General features: G+C 43.4%; 1 protein-coding gene across 6 annotated transcripts in view; it reads left to right on the top strand.

Annotated features, from left to right (window-relative positions):
• Positions 1-25,177, top strand: part of ATRNL1 (attractin like 1) — a 696,391-nt gene extending 671,214 nt beyond the window's left edge. For 2 of the 6 annotated variants that reach the window (XR_013824301.1, XR_013824305.1), the window contains exons 29-35: positions 1,746-1,892; positions 5,226-5,269; positions 9,778-9,867; positions 9,964-10,179; positions 10,436-10,517; positions 11,267-11,337; positions 25,037-25,177. Coding sequence is in view for 1 of the 6 variants with exons in the window: in XM_079900307.1 (XP_079756433.1) it covers positions 1,746-1,870 (125 nt within the window). In the remaining 5 variants the exon portion in view is untranslated. Of the gene's footprint in view, positions 1-1,745; positions 2,634-5,225; positions 5,270-9,777; positions 9,868-9,963; positions 10,180-10,435; positions 10,518-11,266; positions 11,338-25,036 lie in introns of those variants that run through there. The other 4 variants (XR_013824304.1, XR_013824303.1, XR_013824302.1 and 1 more) reach the window with 4 other exon arrangements.
• Positions 25,178-25,538: the final 361 nt, after the last annotated feature.

Below are 25,538 nucleotides of genomic sequence, written 5' to 3'. Positions count from 1 at the left end.
TGTTAGTTGGGTACCTAGGCTAACTTTGCTGGACTTACAAACACTCTCTCAGAATGAAACTCATTCGTATGTAGGGAGCTTACAGTATCTGAAATGAAAAAGGACTGGTATCCAAAATGTAAAAGAAATCTCTTAAAAGACAACAATAAGAAAACAAACAAGAAAATTAAAAATGGGCAAAAGATCTGAACGGATACCTCACTTAAGAAGATTTACATATGACAAATAAGCATGTGAAAAGATGCTCAACATCATATGTTATTAGGGAATTGCAAATTAAAACAACCATGAGGGCTTCCCTGGTGGCACAGTGGTTGAGAGTCCACCTGCCGATGCAGGAGACACAGGTTCGTGCCCTGGTCTGGGAAGATCGCACATGCCGCGGAGCGGCTGGACCCATGAGCCATGGCCGCTGAGCCTGCGCGTCCGGAGCCTGTGCTCCGCAATGGGAGAGGCCACAGCTGTGAGAGGCCCGCGTACCGCAAAAAAAAAAAAAAAAAAAAAAAAACCATGAGATACAGCTACATGGCTAAAATCCAGAACCTGACAACACCAAATGCTGACAAAGATGTGGTGCAACAGGAACTCTCATTCATTGCTGGTGGGAATACAAAATAGCACAGCCACTTTGGAAGACAGTTTGACACTTTCTTACAAAGCTAAGACATCAAGTTACATGTGATCCAACAATTGTGCTCCTAGGTATTTGGGAATTGAAAACTTATGTCCACACAAAAACTTGCACACGGGTGTTTATGGCAGCTTTATTCATAATTGCCAGAAATTGGAAAAAATCAAGATGTCCTTCAATAGGGGAACGGATAGACAAACTGTAGTACATTGATACAAAGGAATATTATTTAGCAATAAAAAGGAATGAGCCACTGAGCCAAAAAAAGATATGGTGGAACTTAAAGGCATATTGCTAAGTGAAATAAGACAATCTGAAAAGGCTACATACTGTATGATTCCAACCATATTACATTCTGGAAAAGGCAAAACTATAGAGATATTAAAAAATGATCAGTGATAACCAGAGGCTCAGGAGAAGGGGAGGGATAAATTGGTAAAGCACAGGGAATTTTTAGGGCAGTGAAACTATTCTGTATGATACTTTCATGGTGAGTATATGACAATATGCTTTTGTTGAAACCTATAGAACTTTGTGTACAGCACCAAGTGTGAACCCCAATGTAAACTATGGACCTTACTTAATAATCATGTATCAATATTGGTTCAATTTTTCTGTAAACCTAAAGCTGCTCTAATTTTTTTAAAAAAAACCTTAATATACTGACTTTTGTTACACACACACGCACACACACACACAATACTGAAAATTCTTATACTTTTAGAACAAACGTGTGTTCAGACATAGAAAGGTGTGGAGTCATATCCACAACTGATTGTGATGTTTTGTCACATACTGATTTGATTGTCCAATGTCACTCAGTTAATTCTGTTAGATCCTTGCTCTTCTTCATGTGTACAGTTCATATGTCCAAGGTAAGAAATTTTTTTTTAAACATATGTGTATAACTGAATCACTTTGCTGTACAGCAGTAATTAACATTGTAAATCAACTATACTTCAATTAAAAAAATATTTTAGGTAAAGGGTAAACTACTTCCAATAAGCAGCTAAATGTTTGATTGCTGAATGTAAAACAATGCTAGGCCACCACTGTTGCCATCCCAGAAATATGTAACCAAACATTTAAGTGGGTTTTTTTCCTGTTTTTCCAGGCCTTGCAATTGCCAGTGCCCTAATAGATATTTCACAACAGAAGCCTTCAGATAGTAAAGACAAGACTTCAGGAGTCCGAAATCGAAAACACCACCTCTCAACACGTCAAGGAACGTGTGTCTGAGAAACAGAAACTGCTCCTGGAGGTTCTGTAATGTTTGACTTTGTAAATGGCTTCCATTAAGGCTGGTCTGTGGCCTCGATTTTTATGGAGGCAAATCTCTGTATGGTCCCAAGGCCCAGATACAGTTCCCTGCAAATGGTCAATGACCCAAGTGGCCAAAGAATGTTCATGAGTTTTATCAAAGTAACAATATTGATGGTCACAGGTGATAAAGTTAGTTTTTAAGGCTATCTTAGGCTTATCACAGATAACATTACTCTGGAAAAACATGTATATTGTTTCTTAATGCAGATGAAAAATATGTAATTCGTATAAACCAAACTGTTTATATCCCAAGACTTTAAAGAAAGACATTTTATAATGCCTGAATGATGAGAATTGTACAGTTTTTGCCTCATAAGCAAACTTAAGTCACTTGTATACAAACAGGAAATGAACCAATTGCAACGGCTTTAAATGCTGTTTTATCTCATGTAAACGTAAAAGCAGGATTTTGATTTAGTAGGATGTAAGCAGTGTATTTAAATATTTCACAGGACCATACCATGTCCGAACTCAGTTTTCAAATGTGACTATTTTCCACCCAACTGGAATGCAGACCAAAACGAGTCCATTTGGACGGATGGTGTATGCAACTTCACAGGAGATTGATTAGAATTCTGAGTGAAGAGGACATTGCTGTCGTCCATGCCAACTGCCTAACTCATTATCAGGGCTGATAGAGCATGGAAAAGCCTGTCCAGCAATCCATTTTTGCCCTCCTTCCCAAACCAGCCTCCAGTATCACAAAGCTAAAGAGAGCTGAAATAGTTATTTTACAGTGTGCAAGCTTCCGCTCTAATATGGTAATTTTTTAATTGCCTAGGAATCATTGGATCAGACCTAAATGTTCCATCTGCATTTTTATAAGAACAGATCATGTTCTTTTGGCCTTCCTCTCCTAGCGGCTAGATTTTATCTACCTTTTACAAACGTTATGAAAAGTATTTTAGAGACAGCACCTCCTCCAAGTCATAATATGACCCAGGTTCCTTCCTGCCAACTATTTCACTTAGAATCCAAGTAGAGAAGAGCATTTGCTGGCAAGCATCTACAGTATTCCTGTTTCTAACACAAGCGCATCGGTGTCATGAGAGAGTCTCCAGTTTAAGAAATAAAATAAGTTCATTGTTGCCCACATTTAGCATATGGTTAATGATTCAAAAATCTGAATTACGGCAGAAAGGAAAAATGATAGAAGACAGCTTTCACATTGGAACATAGAATCATTTGTGTCCTAATTTTGACAACGGTTCACTAGAACTCGGTAGATTAACAGATCTTGTTTGGAACTGCAGTTTCTTAACTTCAAGGGAACTACAGAATGTGTGTAGAGAGCAGTGACAGAGACATCCAAAACTGCTTTATACAATATAGTTTTGTTCAATATGAAAGTCATTTAACTATAATTGATGTTTAGTACTATCTATGTACTTATCATGTTCTTTGGATTTCTGGAAGGTAATGACACTTTACTGTTTACAGCTAATGCATAGTTACTTGCATGCTATGGTTGTGCAGTAGCAGAATATGACCCTGTTGTGATATTAAATGTTTATTTCACAATGCCATTTAAACATAGCCAACTTAATTTGATGGGAACGAATGTAATATATAACAGGAATGATCATACAATATGTAGTTGCATCATATATAAGATTGCTAGGTTGCATCTAACCATGACTATGTCATTGTTTTGATAATTAGGCATTTATGAATTATAGTATATATTCCTTATGTTGGCATGATAATTTTGCTATTTTCCATGCGTTAAAAATAAGACTGATTCTTAGATCAATTTAATCTATAGCCTATGGGGGTTTTGGGGGGCTAGGGAGTAGAGCTGGTTGTTTTTACCCCCCTATGATATTTTCTCTCTCTCTCAAAAAGAAAAGAAAATTGAGCGAAGTTAGTAAATGTCTCCTGAAAACACTCAAACAATTTTATTAGCTTTTTGGGGGGCCCTTTAAATGTTGATTTTTTTTCTCCTGGAAAAATAACTTGACAAAACTGGTGAATACAAAAATATAATCATTTAAAAATAAAATGATTGCCCAATTTGTTTAATACTCTGTAACAATTGTCGTGAGAGAAAGCATATATAACAAAAATACGGAAACATACAGAGTTGTACGTAAAATCTATTTCAGCTATGCTTCTAGAGAGGCTAAGCAAATAGAATGACTGTGAAAGAATTGTCAAGCCTCATTCACCTCGAATCCCATCAGATTCTTAAAATTCAGAAATTTGAATTTCAGACAATTATGGGACATAACGCAATGTTAAGTTAAAGTCATCCTAAACCTTTCTGGGCCAAATATTGCTAACTCTGTGACTAATTATGCAATATCTTCTCGACTTTTCAAAGCTTTTTACTGGCAATAAAACTCTTCACCCTCAGGTGAAGTGGATTGAAAAGACCTTAGGGATAATCACTTTGAATCTGTGTCATGTTCTTTTTCTCCCCACACCCCAAACACTTTTAACTTGGAAGCTTCTTTTTTTTTTTTTTTTTAATCAAACCACAAGTATATGCAGATACTCTTCAAGAAGTTAGGCATTAAATGACTGATTCTCTTGAAAACTCATCTTAATAGAATTATGTACATTTCAGTTTAGAATGACTTTGAAAAATTCTTTAGATTTTAGGGTTTCTTATTCTTCCAAATATGAAAAATTTTGGTTAAGTAGAATGGAGTTTTAAAAATTAACCTGGGGACACTATTTGGACAGTTAGAGAATTCTCATTGAAAAAAGATGCACATGCTTACAGATCAATTTAATACATTTTAAGAGGATTGGGATTTTCCTAATTGCTTTTAACTGAAAATTTATTTAGTGATACACACAGAAGGAAAATGTATGCCATATACTACTGTGTTATGTTCAATAGGAAAACTTCAAGTAGAATATATTTCAACCTGTAATCGCTACTTGCATTGCTTCTCAATATCTCAATTTCTCTGAGTTCCAGTAAGACAGCAGTGACTACCTGGCTTTGTGTTGCTGCCGGGTCATTTAGAGTGCAGACTGGTGGCTGGACCTGAGAACAGATGTTGCAACCAGCTTTGAGCTGTGTGGTGCTGGCACATTTTAACCTTTTGAAGCCTCAGACTTTCCATCTGTGAGGGAAGGTACTGGTGCCCACCTTGCAGAGTTGTTGTGAGCCTAGAAGATAATAGACATAAAGCTTCCACGACGGGCCCTCAGTGCAGTGTAGCTGGTATTAACAATCATGGGGCCACCAGGCTGCTCTTTTCCTACCGATTGTTTTATGAATTCATCTATTAATTTTTCATTCATCTTTTCACCATAGGTAAAAGCCAAGTAGGTGTTTGCAAACGAAGATTTCATAAAAACGTAAGTTCCTAAATTTCTAGGATATAGAGATTTCTGAAAAACCACTTGGATATTTTGGTCAATAGCGGCTCTAATTCTTTCAAAATATATAGTTTTAGTAAAACATTTTTTAAATGGCTGCTTGGTGACATTTAGACAGAAACATCAATTGTCACTTTCTCGTCAAAATTTGGCAAGAAGGATCGATCCTTACATTTGGTTGTCATACATGATACATCTTTTTTTTCATTGAACATAAAACTATGATTTGAAAAGTGTTTCGTGTAAAAAGTTGTAAAAAATTAAAACTGATCAAATGAACTAATGCTACCCGCATAGACAAAAAAAATACCAGCTTCCAAAGACCATTTGCTATTTTGCTCAGGTGAGTTTGGAACTTACTTGATCATAAGACTGCCTGGGTCAGTGCAGATTCCTACCTCTGCCTCTGGAGATTAAGATACGGAAGGACTTGATGAACCCTGAAGATTCATATTCTTAATAAGCGCCTCGGTGATTCTTATGATTAGGCAAATTAAGGAGACATTGCACTTGGCCTAAGAGCTGCCTTTATTTACAGTTAGAAGAATTTCTTTAACGAAATTATCGAAGTCAAAATGCTTTAAATAATTTTCCAAGGAGTACAAGCCATCTGGTTGGTGTTACAGCAGTGTTTTCATTACAGTGTACATTTAACATTTTAGTTTTATCAAATTTTTTAAATGAATGAGAACCATCTCAGTATATATGTATGTAGGTGTGCATGCCAGTGTTAAAACAGATTGTGTGAAAGTTCAAACCTGCTTTAAAAAGCCAACATTTTATGATATAGTATGCTGTTGATCAGGAGTTTAATTACTGAAATAAAAACATTGGATCTTCCAACCCCCATTGCCAAATGCAGTTTTGTTATATATATTTTTTACCCTCTCAAGATCATCCAGGAAAAAGCATTCAACTGCGGGAAAAGCCCATCTGCCGTCTAAGACTTGGTTATAAAATTTGGTCATTGAATTCCACGTTCAAAATCCATTTTTCTCTCTTCACCTGATTTTTCTTAGCCTTTTCTACATGTTCTCTTTGAATTACATGCTGAACACTTTGACTGTTCCTGAGAATGGAAGCAAAACACTCAAGAGCCTAAGTGGCCAGGATTCCAGCCAGAACTGAGGGTCTCTGCCCTGACCATGTGTTTACATAAGTCGTTCTTACTTACAATGAAAGTCCTCTTTCTGAGACTGGTGCAGCCATGGCACAGCTGAGGAGTTTTCTAAGAAAAGTCTGCTTGTTCTTTGGCAAGCTTTGGGTTTAGTCCCCACATTGCCCTCTGGGTCCTGGCCTATGTCCGTGCTACTGCTCTTCTGGGCCTCAGTCCAGTGTTCCCGAGGCAGAGCAGCCAGGATGATCCAAACACCTCTCTTCTCTCCAACCCCACAGGAGGACCGAGCACCTCCTGTGCTCAGGGCCTGACCTGAGGCCTAACCCTGAGGGGGGTCCTGCCTGTGCTCTGAAGGATAAAATAGCAGACCCCTCGGGGCAGCCCTACACCACACCTCCCAGAGGTCAGGCCAGGGAAGAGGACCACTCTGCCCTGAGAAACTTGCCCAGCCTGGCTAGCATGCCCCAGAAGCGTTAGAAGAGGGAGAAGAGTTTTGGGGAGGAGCCCAGATGAAGATGTGTCTGAAGCAGGAAGAGCTCAGAGTCGAATCCTGGAGCGCCTTTTCCTTACAACAGAAAGCAGCAGCTTCTCCGGACGTCCGAGCCTGGCACAGGTTCCTCTTCGACTTCTTGATGGTGGATCAGTGGTTATCAAGGGATTTGAAGATTTCAACTCAAAATTTATTTTTCTTGGCCCTGAAGAGGTTTCCTTAGAGAAGTCACCTGTGAGTGGCCGAAGTGAGGGGCCGGCATTCTCTCAGGTCTAACCCACAGCCCTTTCTGATAAACGTGCAACTCCCTCTCCAATTTCCAGCAGACTCCCCTGCTTGTTTAGCATGAGGGGGCCTGACACAGCCACAACAGCCAATACATTCTGTTGACCTTTGCTCTCTCCAGCCATTCAAGTGAAAACAGCAGGTATTATTTTGCTTTGTAAATATGAGACCGCATGGTATTTTGCATGAGCTTCTGGAAACTGCACCTCCCTCCCCCATTCTGACCTGTCTGCCGTCCAGGGCTCCCACCCTTTGTTGAGGAGATAATTCTGCCCTGTTCAAGGACTGGTTGTGGAGCAGCCCTAAGTGAACAAGAAACCGAACCCCTCAAAGATCCCTGCAGAAACACTGTATTCTCCTCACCATCAAAAGCTTCGACCACTTTTATTTTGGGCAGAAGTGAAATTTTCACTCAGGCAAGATAGCTGTTTAAGCACAAGCCTCTTTACACCAGCTGTGTGCGTGGTCAGGTAGGAGATCTACTCTAGAAAATCCACCTAAGAAAATGGCATTAGTGAGCAAATTCTTCCAACAGTTCTTTGTGCCTCTGTCGCACCTGTTGCTGAAAGATATCTTAAATGGTGTGCTTTTCAGTTATGTATAAGTTATCTTGGAATAGGTCCTGTGTGGGACACACTTAAGTTTTAATGTGAACTCAAATGCCAACTTTTTTTAATGCCTTGGACCAGTTGTCTAAACTATTTCTAAGTAACCTGGGATAAAAATGCTCACCTACCTTACTTAGGTGTTGTGATGGGCTTATGTTGTTGAAATAGGAAGTAGATTAGAGTTAAATGTTTTATCCTTACACCATGAAAAGATTTAAGGTTAAATTCAGGGAATCACCGAGCAACGATTCTTCTCTTGATGATTTTTGGTAACACTAAAGGGCATATATGTGCCAAAGTTCCCAAATAATAAAATTGCAATAGAAACCACTGATATATGTTACCTGGTAATTCAGAGTTGTGCTTTTCAGGATTTTTACAGTGTCTATTACATTCTGCAAATATTACCTTCCTCAACTTTAAATGGTAATTTTACAGCAAATACCACCAGATTGTTTTAGATTTTCTTTCCCATCATCACACATCTTTCCTGACCCTTCATTGATTAGTCAGCTTATTTCCCCCAGCAGCAGACTAGTGCTCTCAAACCACTATCAATGCTTTAAACATAAATAACATAAAATAGGTCTTGCACATCTTTGTTCCCTTGTGACAACGCACATTGGCAGCAGTAATCTTTTCCTTTAGATCTAGCTTGTTTGAAATACGATGGTACTTAAAAGGAAGGCCGGCTGGAAGGACACCAATAAAAATACCAGCTCAGCTTAAAACAATTTGATTTCAACCCAAAATGAATTACCTTGCAACACAAATAGATAATGGCAAACGGGATATTCTACTTATCAGGACTATTCCCTGCTGAGAGTTAGAACTCCAGGTTCATTTGAAGCTCATGTCCTGGGAGTATAAAAAAATATGGTCTCCTGAACATTTATGTGCAGATGAACTAGTTGGAAGAGGAAACAAAGACTGAATATACAACATCCACTCCTTGCTGATTTCTGAAGTGACAGCTCCAGTTTGACCTTCCAATGCAGAAATTCAAGATGTTGGCTGTTAAAGGAAACAACTTTTCTGTAAGGGAAAAATACCAAATAGCATCATTTTGTTTCTCAGGAAGCAGTTGTCCATGATGAGCTTTACAAACTAGAAGTTTGTAAGGATATGTAACGATGTTTTGTTTGTGTTTTTATACATAATATGCAGTGTTTTAGTGACAAGAATTTCCTTTTCTAAACCATACTTAGAAGATGGTTATGTGGTAGACTTTTCAGTAGTAATTCTTACGTTGACAGCACATATGAACCTCATGGGTTTTGCACATTAGTGAATTGAGAATTACTTTGTCCTAAAGTCGAAAGGCCAAAAAAGAATATACCTTCATGGGAATCCCTTGAGAAAAAAAATAACAATTTTTCTACTGTTCCAGTATGTCATAAGATTATTATATCCTTTCACACTTCATAAATGCAATTAATGATCTCTCTCTCTCTCTCTGGTGCAAATTACTTTGTGTACATATTCTGATGTAGTCTTGATAATTGCCCTTGCAGTGTAATCTCTAAGAGATTATTTACAAGATTTGCAAAGATTATGGCAATGTCAAATATATCATCTTGGTGAAATAGAAAACAAAGAATAATAATTAGTCATTTCTACAAAGTTTGGGATTTACTATGACTGTTGGTATAAAGTTTAATTCCACTTATAAAACAAGTCACTTCGTGTCACTAAAATTAAAGCAAATTTCCAGAATCGTGTCTTAACCACGTTAATATCAATTCGAAATGGAATCATTGTTTTGGCTGTCTTGTGCTTGATATTATATGAACCAGTCTGTAAACTATACATGAACCAAAAATATCCAAGGAAGCAGAGGTGGTTGAATCAATTCCATCAATTTTTTCAAAGGCTGTTGACTCATGATCTAGTGGTTAAAATGGAGACCCGGGAAAAGCAGAATAAAACCAAGATTCTGTCCTCAGCTGAATGACAAGTCTCACACACCATGCTTCCTTCCTTCCAGGGTGCTTATGAGAAAGAGAGAGTTTTCAGAACCTCAGATCCAGTCCCATATGACTGTTGTTATCAGAAGGCTGTCTGGATGGCACTGTGTGTAAGCCTTTGATAATATTCTTTACATTGTCGTAACACCTACAACAATTTGATTTCCTAATGCTTTTCCCATGGGTTAGTATTCAGTGTTTTCTAGGTTTTGAAGGTAGAGGGATGCATCATATCTCACTGGCCTACAGAAGCTCTTGCAACTATTATATTGATACATAAAGGAATAAATGACAGGTGCAGCATCATGATTTGACTTTCCATTTGTAAGCTGGATTTGGTGAAGTTCGACCCTGGTGCTTTCTGTTCCACTGTTAAGTGACAAAGTTACTCATCTGTACATAAGCATCTGAAATTTTAGCAGGTAATTACGTAAATGAAGTATTTTACACAAAGCATTAAAATTTGTATCAGAACAGCTCACATTATTTCTCAGTCACTATTGGCATATGTAAAACACTTTTAAAGCTCTCAACAAGATAATAAAGTAAAACACTTTTCTCTCTTCCTTCTTAGTCGTTATCTAGATATTTTTCTTTTAGATAAACAATTGGCATTGTGTTTACTGAAGCTCACATTGATATTCCCCAATAGTGTTTGCAACTTGAGTTTTATTCCAGCAGCTACAAGAAATGAGTCCACAGTGCAGAGCAGGAGGTCCCTGTGGAACCTGAGATTATTTGTTCTCTCACTGTTCTAAAGGTAATTAAGGAGCATTGCATGTTTCTCAATTAATGATTTCTCATTCAACAGGGGATCTTTGATGCTAATTTGTTTTAATCAGGGCAGAGGCTGCTCAAAAACTCTAAACAATTCAGTGAAGAGGAACTAGGAATTTTTAATCAAATAGAAGAGATTTAAAAGCTATGAGGGATGCATCCATCATGCACTTTCAATTCCTGTTCATTTAACTTTGTTTTTTTGAGTTTTATAAATCAATGTGAGAATTATTAAATAGAGTCTATTGTATTACATAATATGGTTTTCCTCATATATTTGTGTGTGTATTTCATGGACTTCTCCCATTTAAAGCCTGTTTATTTGCAAGCATTTCTCTCTCTGCATAGGATGTATTTATACATACATGTCATACCCTTATTTGTTATATACACTTGTAAATGTAGAACATGTTTATGTAAAAGTATATTCACATATTTGTTACAAATGAATTACAGAAATTGAGTCATAAATGAGCATTAGGTTTAAAAAATTCTTTTCACCCCTTGGACAATGTCCTGAATGACTATTCACAGTCTGAGCTGCTGAGTCACATTGCATTATGTACATGGAAACACTCATAATCTATGTAAAAGTTGCACCTTGAAGAGGAATTACAGTATGATTAGACCATAGTTTTTGTAAAAAATGGCTTCATCAGGCGACTATGGCTTATGAACGTAAATACTCAAAGTAATGAAATTAAAATACTGCCTTTCTTTCCTAACCATCAGGTTTTGATCGTCTCATTTTGATGTCCTCAAATCAAGACCACTTTGCAGGAATGTCAATCATGTGAAATGAGGTGGGTTTTTTTTTTTCCTTCCTCTAACTGAATATAGAAAAATCTCAAGAAATGCTTGAGAGGCCTAACTAGTTAAATACTTACTGGTTCACTATATTGAAATAAGTGAGAAAGAAAAAAATATATTTTTAGCCAGTGGTTCTCAAACTTTTAGAATACATCAGGATCACCTGGAGGGCTTATTAAAATAGATTTCTGGGGCCCAATCCTAGAGTTTCTGATTCAGAAGTTCTGGGATGCGGCTCGAGAGGTTTTATTTCTAACAAGTTCTTGGGTGGTGCTGAGGCAGGAGCTGATGACCCCGCTTTGAGAACTGCTGTTGTAAACAAATCAATCAGAAGGAGGCAGCCATGGTTTGAGTGCAGCACTGAACAATGAGTCCGTGTCCCTCATACATTCCAGTGTGTTTTCAGAGATCCTCTACCAGAAAGCAGTGGGCCTTGTGTGTCTCTGAGGTGAACTCTGGGTGAATTTCTGGACCAGTTGGGCAGGGACTAAGTGGGGGATTTAGGCAGAGAGATGACATCAGTGCCTACATTTTAACTCATGGAGATCCCCTGAGGGCTTTGCTGGAATCACAAACATTTGCAAACAAACTTTTGAATGGAAATAACAATCTAGTACACCTGTGCTAATGGGCAGTGCCAGAAGCCAGACTGACTTGTGAAGAGCTGGACCAGGCTGATGTTTTCCAGCCCTGCTGATAATAAGAATGATCTGGGGCTCTGTCCGGTATCTCTTTTAAATAAGGGCTCCAATTAATTCAACAGACAAGTTTGGGGAACTCTACTTAAGGGCCCAATTCTTTTACCTTTCTCGAAGTGGTGCTAAAATTGCTGATATAGAGCTTCGGAGGGAAGCCCATTCATAAAGCCTCCGTCTGGGCAACTGCCCACCCACTGCACAGGCTGACCTCATTTGCTCAGCTTTCCTTGACATGTAGTGTAATTATGTCAGTGGGTCATGAATTGGCCTAGTGTTTCCCTCAGCTGTATAATTATCCCACGTAATGTGATAAGTTCAATTGTGATTTGCTTTGGTTCCATCAGTGCTGTAGGGTTTTTCTGACTCCCGTATCATAAGGCAGTTTGGGGTTGGGGAGACTAGGTTCTCACGTATACGTATGAATGGTAATTTAATTGCATTTACATTTACCCTTAAAATCAATCAGTGGGTATGAAACAAGCTTCTTGAAGATGATTCTGTTGTGACATATATCTCCTAAAAGTTCAAATATTTAATAGCACCTACTATGTGCCAGACACTTTGCATGTTATTTAATCCTCTTACAACCAATAAGAAAGGAATATTAGAATCCCTGTTTTACAGATGAGAAAACTAAGGCTTAGCATATTAAGCTTCCCAAGTGCAAGTGGCAGATATGGGAAAGAACCTATCACAGTGTGCTGCTTCGCCTGAACCTGCTGGTGATTAATTAACACAAAACCTTCAGACAATGGCAAGAAAATGATGTCAGAAACTCCAACCATCATTCCCTTACTATAATATCTAATAACTGAAACATTTTTGATCGAAGGGATATTTTCCCCTTTCTAGTGAGCAATCTCATCTTTTGGAGCTATCATGAAAATGAGCTCTAACTCCTCAGCTCCAGGCAGTCTCAGACTTTCAGATGCTGTGACTCACCGTGCCCATTAGGCGGCCTGGTTAATCACACAATCATCGTGCGTGTTCATGGTCTGGCTTCAGACCTAATCATGTCATATCACTGAGTCACAAAAGTGCCAGTGATCTAATCACATGTGACTTTGCAACTACAAGTTACATCTCGATGTGATCATATTGTCAGTATTCCACTTTGTTGGGACTGACAAATCTCTAGACTGTGGTTGGAATGTTCATCGAAGCTCAGTGTAAAAGGTCATCAGAAAGGCGGTCAGGGCCCTCATAGGGACTCACTTGTCCATCGTTACTACTCCATTTGGTTAATGTTCAGCACAGCGCCCTCCTCTACTCTCCCCCCACCCTTTACTGAACAGTCCTGTCTTTGCTGGATTCTGTCTTGCACCGTCGCTTACCCAGCTCTTCCCGGGGTTCTGAGCTCTCAGAGAATAAAGCACAGGTTATAGTGCGTGCCCTAAATTTGTATCAGTTCAAATCGCATTACAAGTTGCTATGAAAAGCATTACAGTTCTTTCCTAGAACTCTCGTGTTACTATCATGAATGCCAGCTACGTTTGGAAAACTTTACTTTACACAGGTTCCACAATAATAGGAATTGATGCACTGCACTTTTCAATTAAAGCGTGGTGACGGAACTAGTCAGGCTCCTTCACTTTTTCTCAACCTCAGTTTTCTCATCTGTCTCGCGAAGGTCCATCTCAGGACATACTAGCTGGTTGTCTCTGAATTCTTACTGGCTGACGATGCTATTGTGCTTGCCTGGGTTCCTGTTCCTTAGATTTTTATGACATCAGCTGTGAGAAGGCTGTGTTAGAACCCATCAGGTTAGTTCAGCCTCACAAGAAATACCTGTCCTTAAAATGGCACACAGATCTTCACAGGGGTGGCATTTACAAGGTCAAAGTTTTTATTCTGATTTTGGCCTGCTTGGGTTACGTTTTGGATTGGCATGGTATCACACTGAAAGAAATGGCTGTTGCAGGCTTCTCGCACATTTTCTTTATCTTTTATAACAGAACGCCTTTGAGGTACACATACTTCAAATATTCTTTATTCACCACCACCAAAATACTCAATTCTTATTTTATTTCTCAGTGAAGCTTAATTTCTACCCAAAGGACAACATATTGTGACTTCATTGTTTCAGCTGTGTGTCAAATCTTCATTGCCTCTAAAGGGACATTCTTTCTACTCAGAAGATAAAATGAGATGTGGAGAATTACTGAATCATTTGGGCATCAAAAGATTCTTCTAGGGCTTCCCTGGTGGTGCAGTGGTTAAGAATCTGCCTGCCAATGAAGGGGACACGGGTTCGAACCCTGAGCCGGGAAGATCCCACATACCGCAGAGCAATTAATCCTGTGCACCACAACTACTGAGCCTGTGCTGTAGAACCCACGAGCCACAACTACTGAGCCCGTGTGCCACAACTACTGAGGCCCGTGCTCCTAGAGCCTATGCTCCGCAACAAGAGAAGCCACTGCAATGAGAAGCCCGCGCACTGCAACGAAGAGTAGCCTCTGCTCACCGCAACTAGAAAAAAAAAAAAAAAAGATTCTTCTATATAAAGAACTATTAGTTAACAGAAACAGGAATGTTAATGTCCTTTAGTCTCCAAAAGAGATGGTTGGAAATATTTTTGTGGCGGCCAACTTTCAGAAGAAGCATCCCAGTTACTCTATGATTATATCATGGAGAAACAATTATTCTCCATTCGGGGCCAAAATAAACAGCAATTCTCCAACAAGCATGGCTCTAACAGTTCAGAAACATGCAAATACTGGGTAACTAGCTGGTGTGTTTATATGCAACATGCAGATGTATGACCTAGATACATCTCTAAAAATTAACGGCGCTGCACTGGGCTCAGCTAATACTCTAACAAGTTTTTTCTTTTCTTTAATGATGAGCATAAGCCCTGAGGGCATTGTGTTTGATAGAAGTGACAGCTCTGCAAGATGCAGGCTCCTCTAGGAGTGAGTGTGCTGACTCAGAAAATAGAAGGACAGGGCTGGATGGGAGGGGAATTGTCAGACATAATTTAACCTGCTCGATTAAAAGTTATGTAGCTAATCAGTGCTGCAGGCATGCTATAACCATATGCCAAAGACAATGGTGACATCCTTAAGATTTACTCCTTAAAAGAAAAATCAGTATAGAACCTAGAACCTGCACTATGAAATGTCACAGGTCTTTCTCCTTTGATTGTTTGACATATTTTGAATCCCATATCATCTGAATAAAGGAAGTTATTTTTTCCTTCCTTCTTTATTCCCCACTCCCCCTACCCCCAGCCTCAAGAAGGTCCATCATGTTCCTGAAACCACACAGGACACTGAATTCTTTGTCATTCAAATGTGCTTAGAAATAAAATCACAGATGTTTGTGTATTTCTACGATATTGCATAATTAAGTCTGATCTCAATGAGGAAATGAGAGGGAATTCGAACAAACAATTCAGCAAGAAAAATAGGTATTTATGTCTATTTTCCTGGGGTTTTCTTGAAAGTAGCTTAAGTTACACTGAGGATTAATTAATCCTGTGACTGATTGCTGTGATGCATGGAGCTGAGGGACACCTGGCTGATTTGGGAAGCGTGGGCATGAGATGTGGTACCCCGGCTGAAATAAACATACTGAAAAGGACGTGCACGAAATATCTAATGTGGAGGGGTTTTAGATATTTTAGATAAAAGGGGAAGTGTGTGACTTAAAGGGTTTAGCAGTTGTGTCAACATCAGAATCCTAATTATTATAGGTAGGATTTACCCAATTGTGACTTATGAAGATGCTTAAAGGGTTCTTGAGACCCTGTTACAAACTCAGGAATGAGCACCAAAGGCACACTTACCATATAGTAACTGCATAAAGCCTCGTAGTAATGATTGCGTGCCATGCAGTGAGGTTCATACAGCAATCCAAAGTCGCTCCTCACTGTGAAGAACTGGTGGGTCTTTAGTCTTCTTCTGGTGGTCGTATCTGGACTCCAATTCTCTGTGCCTTTCCTTGTTCTGTAGGTTCCTTCTGAGGTTAGGTGTATCCAGCTACAAACAATAGCAACCTGAGCAACCGTGGATTAAACCATATGGAATCTATATATTACTTAACAAGAAAATCTGGCAGTAGGAGTCCTGGGATTTTGATGGCTCAGAGATGTTCCCCTCATTTCCCTCCTCAGTGAATTGGCTTTTCTCCTCAAGTATGTGCGTCTTGGTGACGAGATAGCTGCCATAGCTCAAGGCCTCATGTCCTCTGATGACATTGCACAAAGCAGGAAGGGAGGGGTGAGGGCAGTATTGTTTTCTCTTTAGAATTCTCTTGTCTTTCATCAGGAAGGAAATCTCTCTCAGAAGTCCACCCTGACCTTCAGCTCATCTTCTTGTAGCTTTCATTGGCTAAGACTGAGTCACATGCTTACCCTGGACTAGTCTCTGGCAAGGGGCGGTGTGATTGCTGTGATTGGCTTAGATCCTCTTTGCTCAAGGTGTGGTCCAAGGAGAAGCACATCCACTTCACCAGGGAGCCTGTTAGAGTTGCAGGGTCTTAGACCCACCTCAGACCTAATGAGTCTGCATCTGCATTTAACAAGAGGCCCCATGGTGATCAGGGGGGCATGAGACTGTGACCAATGCGGATTCACCCCCTGGGGCTGGGCAGGTTCGGTTTGGGAAAATCAGAATTATGCCTGCAGTAAAGATGGGAAGGGCCTTGGGGTGGGCAACCAGCAGTGTCTGCCACAATCTTCTAATCTCTCATCGCTTGGAATTATCACTTGGTTTGGTGACCATGATTTTCTCTCCAAAACAACTCTGCAAAGTGATGTCTGCTTATGGTGTGTGCTAACCCGGGGAATACTTTGGGTCCACTTGAGGGGCCCTGCAGCCATGTCCCTCATCTACTGGCACTTGGACCAGGCTGATGACCTCCCTGAGTGCTGAGGCAAAGGGCACAGGTGTCATCCACTCCCTTTGGCTAGAAGGATCCCTTCCTGCCTGGGGCCCAAGCTGAAAACGGTCTCCCTGTTTTGGTGGGCTGAGTAATGGCCCCCAGAGATATCCATGTCCTAATTCCTGAAACCTGTACAGTTACTGCAAAAGAGACAGATAGGATTAAGGTAAGGATTTTGAGATGGATAGATTGTCCTGGATTATCCAGTTAGGCCCTAATTGTAATCATAAGTGTCCTTATAAGAATAAAGCAGAGGGAGGTTTGACTTCAGATAAAGAGAAGACAGTGTGACATCAGAAGCCAAGATTGGAGTGATGCAGCTGCAAGCTAGGGAATGCCACTGGCCACCAGAAGCTGGAAGAGGCAAGGAAGGGATTCTCTCCTAGAGCCTCCAGGGGAAAGCAGCACTGCCAAATGCTTGGCTTTAGCCCCATAAGACTCATTTCAGACTACTGGCCTCGAGAGCTTGTAAAAAAATACACTTCTGTTGTTTTAAGCCACTAGGTTTGTGGTAATTTGTTACAGCAGCCCCAGGAAGGTGATACACCCGTCTTTCAGTCCCTACAATTCCCTGTGGCACAATTTTTAATCCAGCAATGTTGCCTTTTCATTTTTTTAATATAGTTTGCCGATGGAATTATAGATTCATTTTTACAAGACATTCAAACACTGTCAAAATAAGATCCTCTTTGGGTTAGGATAAGAAATTAGCCCCAGGAAGCCTAGGGAGGCAAATCACCTGTGCGTGACCACTGCAGGTCCCTGGTCACCATCATCATCTTGCCTCAACCAGATGCAGAAAGGGCATGTGGGGGAAAGGAGAGAAGGAGGAGGGAGGCATGAGGTGAGCCCCGCCCTCAACACACACACACCGCTGAGCCTGACTTCAGCAGCTCAGAGCAAAGAAGTACAATTAGAAAACCAACTTTACCTGTGCTTTCCAGTGCCAGGTAAATTGCACTTTTCTCCACCAAAACCATTTGACCGAAAGACTAAGAAAGGTCAAAAGCAGAAGCTCGGAGGGGACTAAACATGCCACTGAAATGAATAAAGGGTGGTCGCTAGCAGCCATGGAGAGACGCAAGATGGGACCAGAAAAGACTTAGTGGGGATGAGAAGGTCTCATGCAAAGCAGGGGCTGCCACGGTGGGCAGAGGCCACAGCTCCCATCTCAGGGGGGCGGTAATTCTGCAGACGGTGGGGCGTGACCTCCAGCGGGGAGGAGCCACTCCTGGCGTTGGCACGTTTGTGCTGGTGAGGCTTTTAGAGAAGCTCTTTGGACAGTGTTCATCACAGGCCATTCGGATAGAGATGGATGAGGGTCTGACATGAGACAGACTAACGTGAAGAATGGTTGTTTGCACTGCTGGGAAGGAGAGGGAAGACGCTGTCACAATCTTGCAAGCGCAGCTTCTTCTCAGGAGTAAGCTCGCAGCCTTGATGTCTGCTCCTAAACGCGCTGTGCTGCTAAATGATGCTCGTAACCGCCCATCCCACCGCCGGCGAGTCGGGCGCTCCGGAGCCGGCTTCTCACCTCCAGTTCTGCGGGGCACAGAGCCTCGCCCCTGGTCCTGACTCCTTTTTGGAAAGAGCCAGCTTACCTTTCGCTGCTCAGCTCTCTGGCCACCATCGCTGTGCCTTGCATCACAAACTTTTGCCGTGGAGAGGCCTGATATGTGACGTTTATTGGGTGGGCTTCTGTTTTTATTTTTGGTTTTGTTTTCTGGACTTTGTCCTTTCTTTTTTTTTTTTTTTTTGTTTACATCATCTTAGTGGTACTCCTCCCACCAATAAAGCAGATGGTCAAGCAAAGCAGATCTGGCTCCTTGTTCCCTGAGAAAGAATGACCAAGTAAAATATAAAAAGAAAGAAAGTACGTTAACATTCAGTTCTGGATTTTGAGATCCTGAGGTCCAAGGCGTAGCACGAGCAAGAGGTGTGACAGGATATTTAGCCAGTGGGCCTCTGCCCTCAGACACTTTCAGCCACGGAAATGGGCTGAGGATGCTACGTGGACAACAGGGAGAATCTAGAGAAGAAGAGAAAGCTGGACGAAGAGTTGAAGCCCTTGTCCCTCTCTTTGCTCTAAGACCACAGGGCATGGGAGAACGCACGTGCACACCTGTGCACATCGGGGCCGTAAGGTCTCGGCTGTTGGCAACAGCCCGTGGATCGCCCAAGTCCAAGGCCAGTGGAGGACCAGCCGCCTTGGAAGATACCAACGGGGATGCTGATAGGCAAAACAGGGTGGTGGCCATCACCAGAGATGCCATCATGAATGGAAGGTGGCAGGGGACAAACAGCATCTTCCCCATTGACATGGGGCACACCCCTGCTTCCCATCACCTTGCCCACAAGAGGGTGGACATGCCTTGAGGGACTGATAATGGCTGGAAACCTTAGGAGAGACCTTCAGGTCGCTGAGTTTCCTTAACTTGCCTTAAATTCTGCCACAGTTGGCACAGACGCTTGAGGGAAAAAAACAGTTTGAGTAGCGGGGAATAGTTACCCTTTTTACACACCTGAGTTAAGTGGCTTATGAAGTATTATACCCAATACGACAACTTTATTTCACCCACCATGAACGAAAACTTTACTTTAAGCCCTAGATTTCAGCTCACTGTTTGGAGAGAGTTTGGGTGGGCGTTTGATCCACTTTTACTGCCTTCCCAGCAGAGCTGATCTGAACAGATGATGGCTTCCTCTGGGCGGTCTCATTCACCCCGTGAACTCATCGAATGTGATGCCTACGTGAACTAAAAATATCCACGATCCAAGCAAAGAGCCACCCAAAGGGGACTAACACGTATTAACACTTGCTGTGACGCCATTGTTCTAAGAATACGATCTCCTGCTCCGTTCAGTCCACACCAGTCACCTGTGACGCAGCTGCTGTTACTCTCCACTTACAGAGGCAGAAACAGAGTCTTGGTGGTCTGCCCAGGGAGGCGGGACTCACACTGAGCTGCCTGCCAAGGACACCCAGAAGTACACTGAGCACAAGGTCCACAGGAGACCTAAGAGGTAGGAGGGAGAAAATGAACCAATCAGACCCCTTAGGGGACTAGAGATGCCTCAACCTGGGGGACTCCCTCTCCAGAGGCTGGGGTTCAGTCTGGTGGATGGTAGTTGAGGAAATAATTTGAGATGAGGCATAATCAGTAAACAGTGGGTTGCAGGACACCAGAGGGTCTGATTAAATGGACATCACATGGAAAATCATAAGCCCGCAGAAGTCAAAGGGTAAGACGCAAAGCAGAATCTAGTGTAACCATGGCATCCGACACGGAACCTAGAAATCCTAGAGGCGCCACCTGCAGGTGGAAGAGCTGTAGGCGCGGCCCAGGTGTCACTGGCTGCCACCTCCCGTACCCACGTCAGTAGTGAGGTGGGGGGGGGGGTTGAGGCCTAGAGAAATATTTGGGTGCAGGGATGCCTTGCATCATCTCCTCAGATGACCGTCCTCTCCCTCTGGTGGCCATCATTCACACACTCAAGCTGGCCCCGGCGTGGTCCTCAGGCCCCAGCAGCCAGCTCTGTGGTCATGGGTCAGCTTCTTCTGCTGAGCAAGTAGCTGCACGATGAGGGATCAGTTACCTCTTTTTTTTTTTTAACATCGTTGTTGGAGTCTAATTGCTCTACAATGGTGTGTTAGTTTCTGCTGTCTAACAAAGTGAATCAGCTATATGTATACATATATCCCCATATCCCCTCCCTCTTGCGTCTCCCTCCCACCCTCCCTATCCCACCCCTCTAGGTGGTCACAGAGCACCAAGCTGATCTCCCTGTGCTATGCGGCTGCTTCCCACTAGCTATCTATCTTACATTTGGTAGTGTATATATGTCCATGCCACTGTCTCACTTCATCCCAGCTTACAGTTCCCCCTCCCGGTGTCCTCAAGTCCATTCTCTACATCTGCGTGTTTATTCCTGTCCTGCCCCTAGGTTCTTCAGAACCACAGTTACCTCTTCTCTTACATTCTCCTCTGCAAGATGAGAGCGTTGGGGAGAGCTGAGGCCACTCCCACCTCCAACACACTGTGATTCTCTCATTATAGTAAAATGGGTTTAGCCCCGATGTCTTCATCCATTCAGGCTGCTGTAACAAAATACCATAAACTGAGCGGCTTATAAACAACAGAAATTTATCTCTCTTAGTGCTGGAGGCGGGGAAGTCCAAGACTGCTGAGTCAGTAGATTCAGTGTCTGACGAGCCTGTTTCCCGGAGAGCGATTTCTTACTGTGTCCTCACAGGGCAGAATGGACCAGCCAGCTGTCTGGAATATCTTTTATAAGGACACTAATCTCATCATGAAGGCTCAACCGTCAATACCTAATCACCTGCCAAAGGCCGAACCTCCTATCACCATCACCTTTGGGGTTGGGATTTCAACATATGAATTGGGGGGGTGGGTGGGACACAAGCATTCAGACAGCAGCACCTGACAAGGAGAAAATCCTGACTTCAGCCTTGAGTAAATGCAATCAGTCCAAAGTGTTTATTAAATGGTTTTCTTCACAGAGAAAGAAAACCATGCTTATGGTGATGTGACTGCCTTTCAAAGTTACAAAGGTTTGCTTATAAGATTCTTTGCTCCTGTCTCAAAGGAACTGACTTACAACTTTGTCCATGTGTAGCTTGTTTTCTGAACATTTTTTAAGCAACCAAAACTTCACCGTTGTCTAAAATGCCTGACCCTTTATAAGGCTCCAGTGATTTTCCTCTGGCAAGCTTCCTCCTTCACACGTACTAACATTTCACTTCGCCGTCTTTACGGTTGAGTCTCCAACTCCCTCTTTGTGTTCCTCACAAGAATTCGTGTCTGCAGGCAGCCGGCGTGAAAACTGGGGAGCAATCTCTCCTGAGCTCCCGCCCCTCCAACCGGTCCCGGGCACTGGTTCATTTCTCTCCACCTATGATTCTATGAGAAAATGTCCGCCCTCTTTGCAGATCTTCAATTTCACATACTTTTCTGGGTTCCTCTGAATTTGCTGAGAGCTTAGACAGCACTTGCTTTTATTTTTCCACCCCAATAACTTTCTGTCTTTTGCTATGTTAACAGAACTCTTTTGAACCCATAGAAAATTTCTCTTTCACATAATACAGGATCTCTTATCCTTCCAAGTAAACAAGGTTACATACACCTGCTTAACCCAATCAATAAACAAATGGATTATCAAGTATCCTTCAGATAAATAGCCGATACCCCTTGACTGCCAACGCCAGTGACATCTTCGAAATAAATCTAATAGAGAAAGACTGGAGTAACTGATTCCTGTGTGTGTTTTTTTTTCTTTCTTGAGATGAGATGAAACTTGAGCCTGCAGACAGCCCTGTCATTGATTTTTAGTCTTTTATCCTCCATGAAAGAAGCCCCTTTGTTCCAGCTTTAGCAAAATAGCAAATAGCCTTTGCCTGTATTTCAGGTCCTGCGTGCTGCCTCTCTCTCACCTCCTTGGATTAGGGGGCCACGTGGTCCGTGGTGATGCTGGATTCATTAAGAAAGGCCTCTGAACTGCCTCATCCACTGGGCCCCTTGAACCTGTTAGAAGGCAGTGGACCTGTGGTGACTGCAAGTTGCTGGGAGCGCTCACAGCTTCTGCTGAGAACAGGCGTAATGTGAAAGGCTGTAGGAGAGCAGTGAAGTGTGGCACTAATGAGATTTAAACACATATATAAGATGCGCCAAAAGATGGGGAAATATTCCATTATTAAAGACCAATGACGTGAGCTTCCGACTAATGAGCTCACAGCGTACTCAGTGGAACCATCGGAAGAGTAGCCCAGGGGGTTACCCTGCAGGTAGATGTTTTATTCAAGTCTGCGTTTCATAAACCATCTCTTCTCTCCAGACCTTCCTAGGACTCGGCTTCTCGCCGGGACCCCTTGCAAAGGAGCAGCTAGTGATTACACTTGACACTTGAGAGGAGAGCCTCCAGTCGGTCAGCCGGGCTGCCTGCCTTCTCTGTCGCCTCCCCGTGGAGTCCTCCATTATTCAGATGTCTGCTGGCACCTGCTAGGAAGTCAGGACTGTGCCGGGGGTATAACGAGCAGAGAAAACCATGGCTTTAAGCTTTCTGGTTTTATGGAGGTAGCCACTGTCTGCACCGCAGTGTGATAAGTTCTGTGAGACTGTAATCATTTGAGTGTCCCCCACCACAGTTGAGTGATTCCCGTACATTATGTCTGTCATTCAATGCCCACAAGGGCCTGAAAGATGGTGCTGTTACACCCATTTTATAGGTGTGGAAACTGAGGTGTCTAATCTTAAGGAATTGCTCAAGGTTTGCAGCATTGTCTGCAGGAGTCCAGGGCCAGAGGTCTCACCATTGCAGAGCCAGAGGGAACAGGAGGATTTTTGTTTTTTGGGTTTTTTTTGCGGTATGCGGGCCTCTCACTGTCGTGGCCTCTGCCGTTGCGGAGCACAGGCTCCGGACGCGCAGGCTCAGCGGCCACGGCTCACGGGCCCAGCCGCTCCGCGGCACGTGGGATCTTCCCGGACCGGGGCACGAACCCGTGTCCCCAGCATCGGCAGACGGACTCTCAACCACTGCGCCACCAGGGAAGCCCAGGAGGGGTTTTTGAGGGCGCCCCGGGAACTTTCTAGCTGACTTTCACAGACACATGGGGGTAGAGCCAGGTCTGAAGGAGAAGCAGGGTTAAATTCAGCAGGGGAGGAGGAGAGTCATTTCAAACAAACAGAAAAAACAACGTGGCCCATGGACAGAAGGCTGATCTGATGCCTGTGGCCCCATGGGGATCATGACTGGCGTGGGGATGGGAGACAGGGCAGCAGATGAGGCTGGAGCGAGGTGCCCTTGTTTTCTGGTAAATGCTGCTGTCCCAGCCTGACCTCTAAGGGTGCCCTCTTGTTCAGAAGTGTCCTGGTTTGGATGGTAAATTGCGTGGTTACCTTGGGCGAGAAGGAGAAGCCAGGAGGGGCTTCTTGCTAAGGAACAAGACTTTCACCCCACAGGCGTTTATAAGGAAGGCGCGTCTTCAGTCTCACACTCTCTCAACTGAGCTATTTTGGTGAGGATTGTAAGGAAGCCTCTGACAACACACGGAAATTTTGGAAAAGTTATCCCGATAGCATGGGGGAGGGGTTGGAGAAAAACGAGGGACCTATCAGGAGGTCATGGCCGGGGGCCAGAATGTGGGCCTGAGCCCAGGCAATGGCTGCGACAATGGCAGGAAAGGGACAGACTTGACCAGAGGTGCCCAAGAGGTTAATTGCCACGTCTCTGGAGCTTGTCATTGAAGACTGGGGACAGATGGGAGTTCCCGCGTGGGCGGCTGGGGGTGCCCCGCGTATTCAGAGGGCACAGAGCAAAGACTCGCGTTTCGAACTCTTGAACTTGAGTTGCCAAAGAACTTCCCACAGTCAGAAGGAAACGTGGGGCAGCTGGTGGGAAAAGAGTAGAGCTCGGAAGGTAGATTCGGGAGCAGCCATAGGAAAGCCGGACCCTGAAATGGAAGAGATCCATGAAACGACAGAGGAGAGGGGAGCAGGGCCCGAGGCCAAGGCCAGGCTGTCAGAGAAGAATGAGGGGACAAGAGGAGCCCAAGGATGGGAGACAGGACACGTGCAGGGGTGGCTGCGGGGCCTCGGGCTGGACACCGATGGCTATGTCTTGGGAGAACAGTGGCAGGAGGTGGAGGTGGAGACCTGGCGACAGTGGGGTGGAGACTTCCTTCAGGGCCCTCCAAGGATCCGGAGCAAGATCCCTGGGAGAGGGCTTCCCTGGTGGCGCAGTGGTTGACAGTCCGCCTGCCGATGTAGGAGACAAGGGTTCGTGCCCCGGTCCGGGAGGATCCCACATGCCGCGGAGCGGCTGGGCCCGTGAGCCATGGCCGCTGAGCCTGCGCGTCCGGAGCCTGTGCTCCGCAACGGGAGAGGCCACAACAGTGAGAGGCCCACGTACCACACACACACAAAAAAAAGATCCCTCGGGGAGAGGGGTCACCCCACCCTGCACCCTACTCCCCACCTCCCTGGCCTCCCAGCCTTCGCTCTGCTGCGCCCAGTGCCCGGCCCACCCTACCTGGCTTACCACTTAACTCACTCCAGACCCTCCTTTTCTCATATTTTCTCACCACCCGCAGAGAGCCAATCAGCAAAATCCTGTCTCAGCCAGCCCAGGTGCCCCAAATCCAGATCGGAGGACCACCCCTCACGTCACCACCATCACCTGCCTGGTCCGAGCCGTCACCCCCCGTCACCACCTCACCAGGCCCTGCTCCATCCTCCATGCTCCATCCAGGGTAAGCCTTTTAATGCATAAGTCGCATCATGTCACTCATCAAACCCTCCGATGGCCACCAGCCAACTTAAAATCTAACGTGCTTGCCGGGATTTAGGGCTGCAGCTCTAATGTCCTCTCTCACTCTCCAGCCAACTGTTCCTGAAACCCTCCCTGCGGCACAGGCCTCAGGCCCCTGCACTATGTCCCTTGGTCTGGAACCTTCTCCCCTAGACATTCACATGCCCCACTTCCCCCGTTCACTCTCTGCTCAAATGTCACTTCCCCTACCTTCCCTGACCACCCATCTAAAATGCATCCCCTTAGCTCTCCCCTAGCCTGATTTATTTTTCTTCATAGTAGTT

This window comes from Stenella coeruleoalba (genome assembly GCF_951394435.1).
Source record: "Stenella coeruleoalba genome assembly, chromosome: 16".
NCBI lineage: Eukaryota > Metazoa > Chordata > Mammalia > Artiodactyla > Delphinidae > Stenella > Stenella coeruleoalba.
This window is presented reverse-complemented; position numbering and strand designations above follow the sequence as displayed.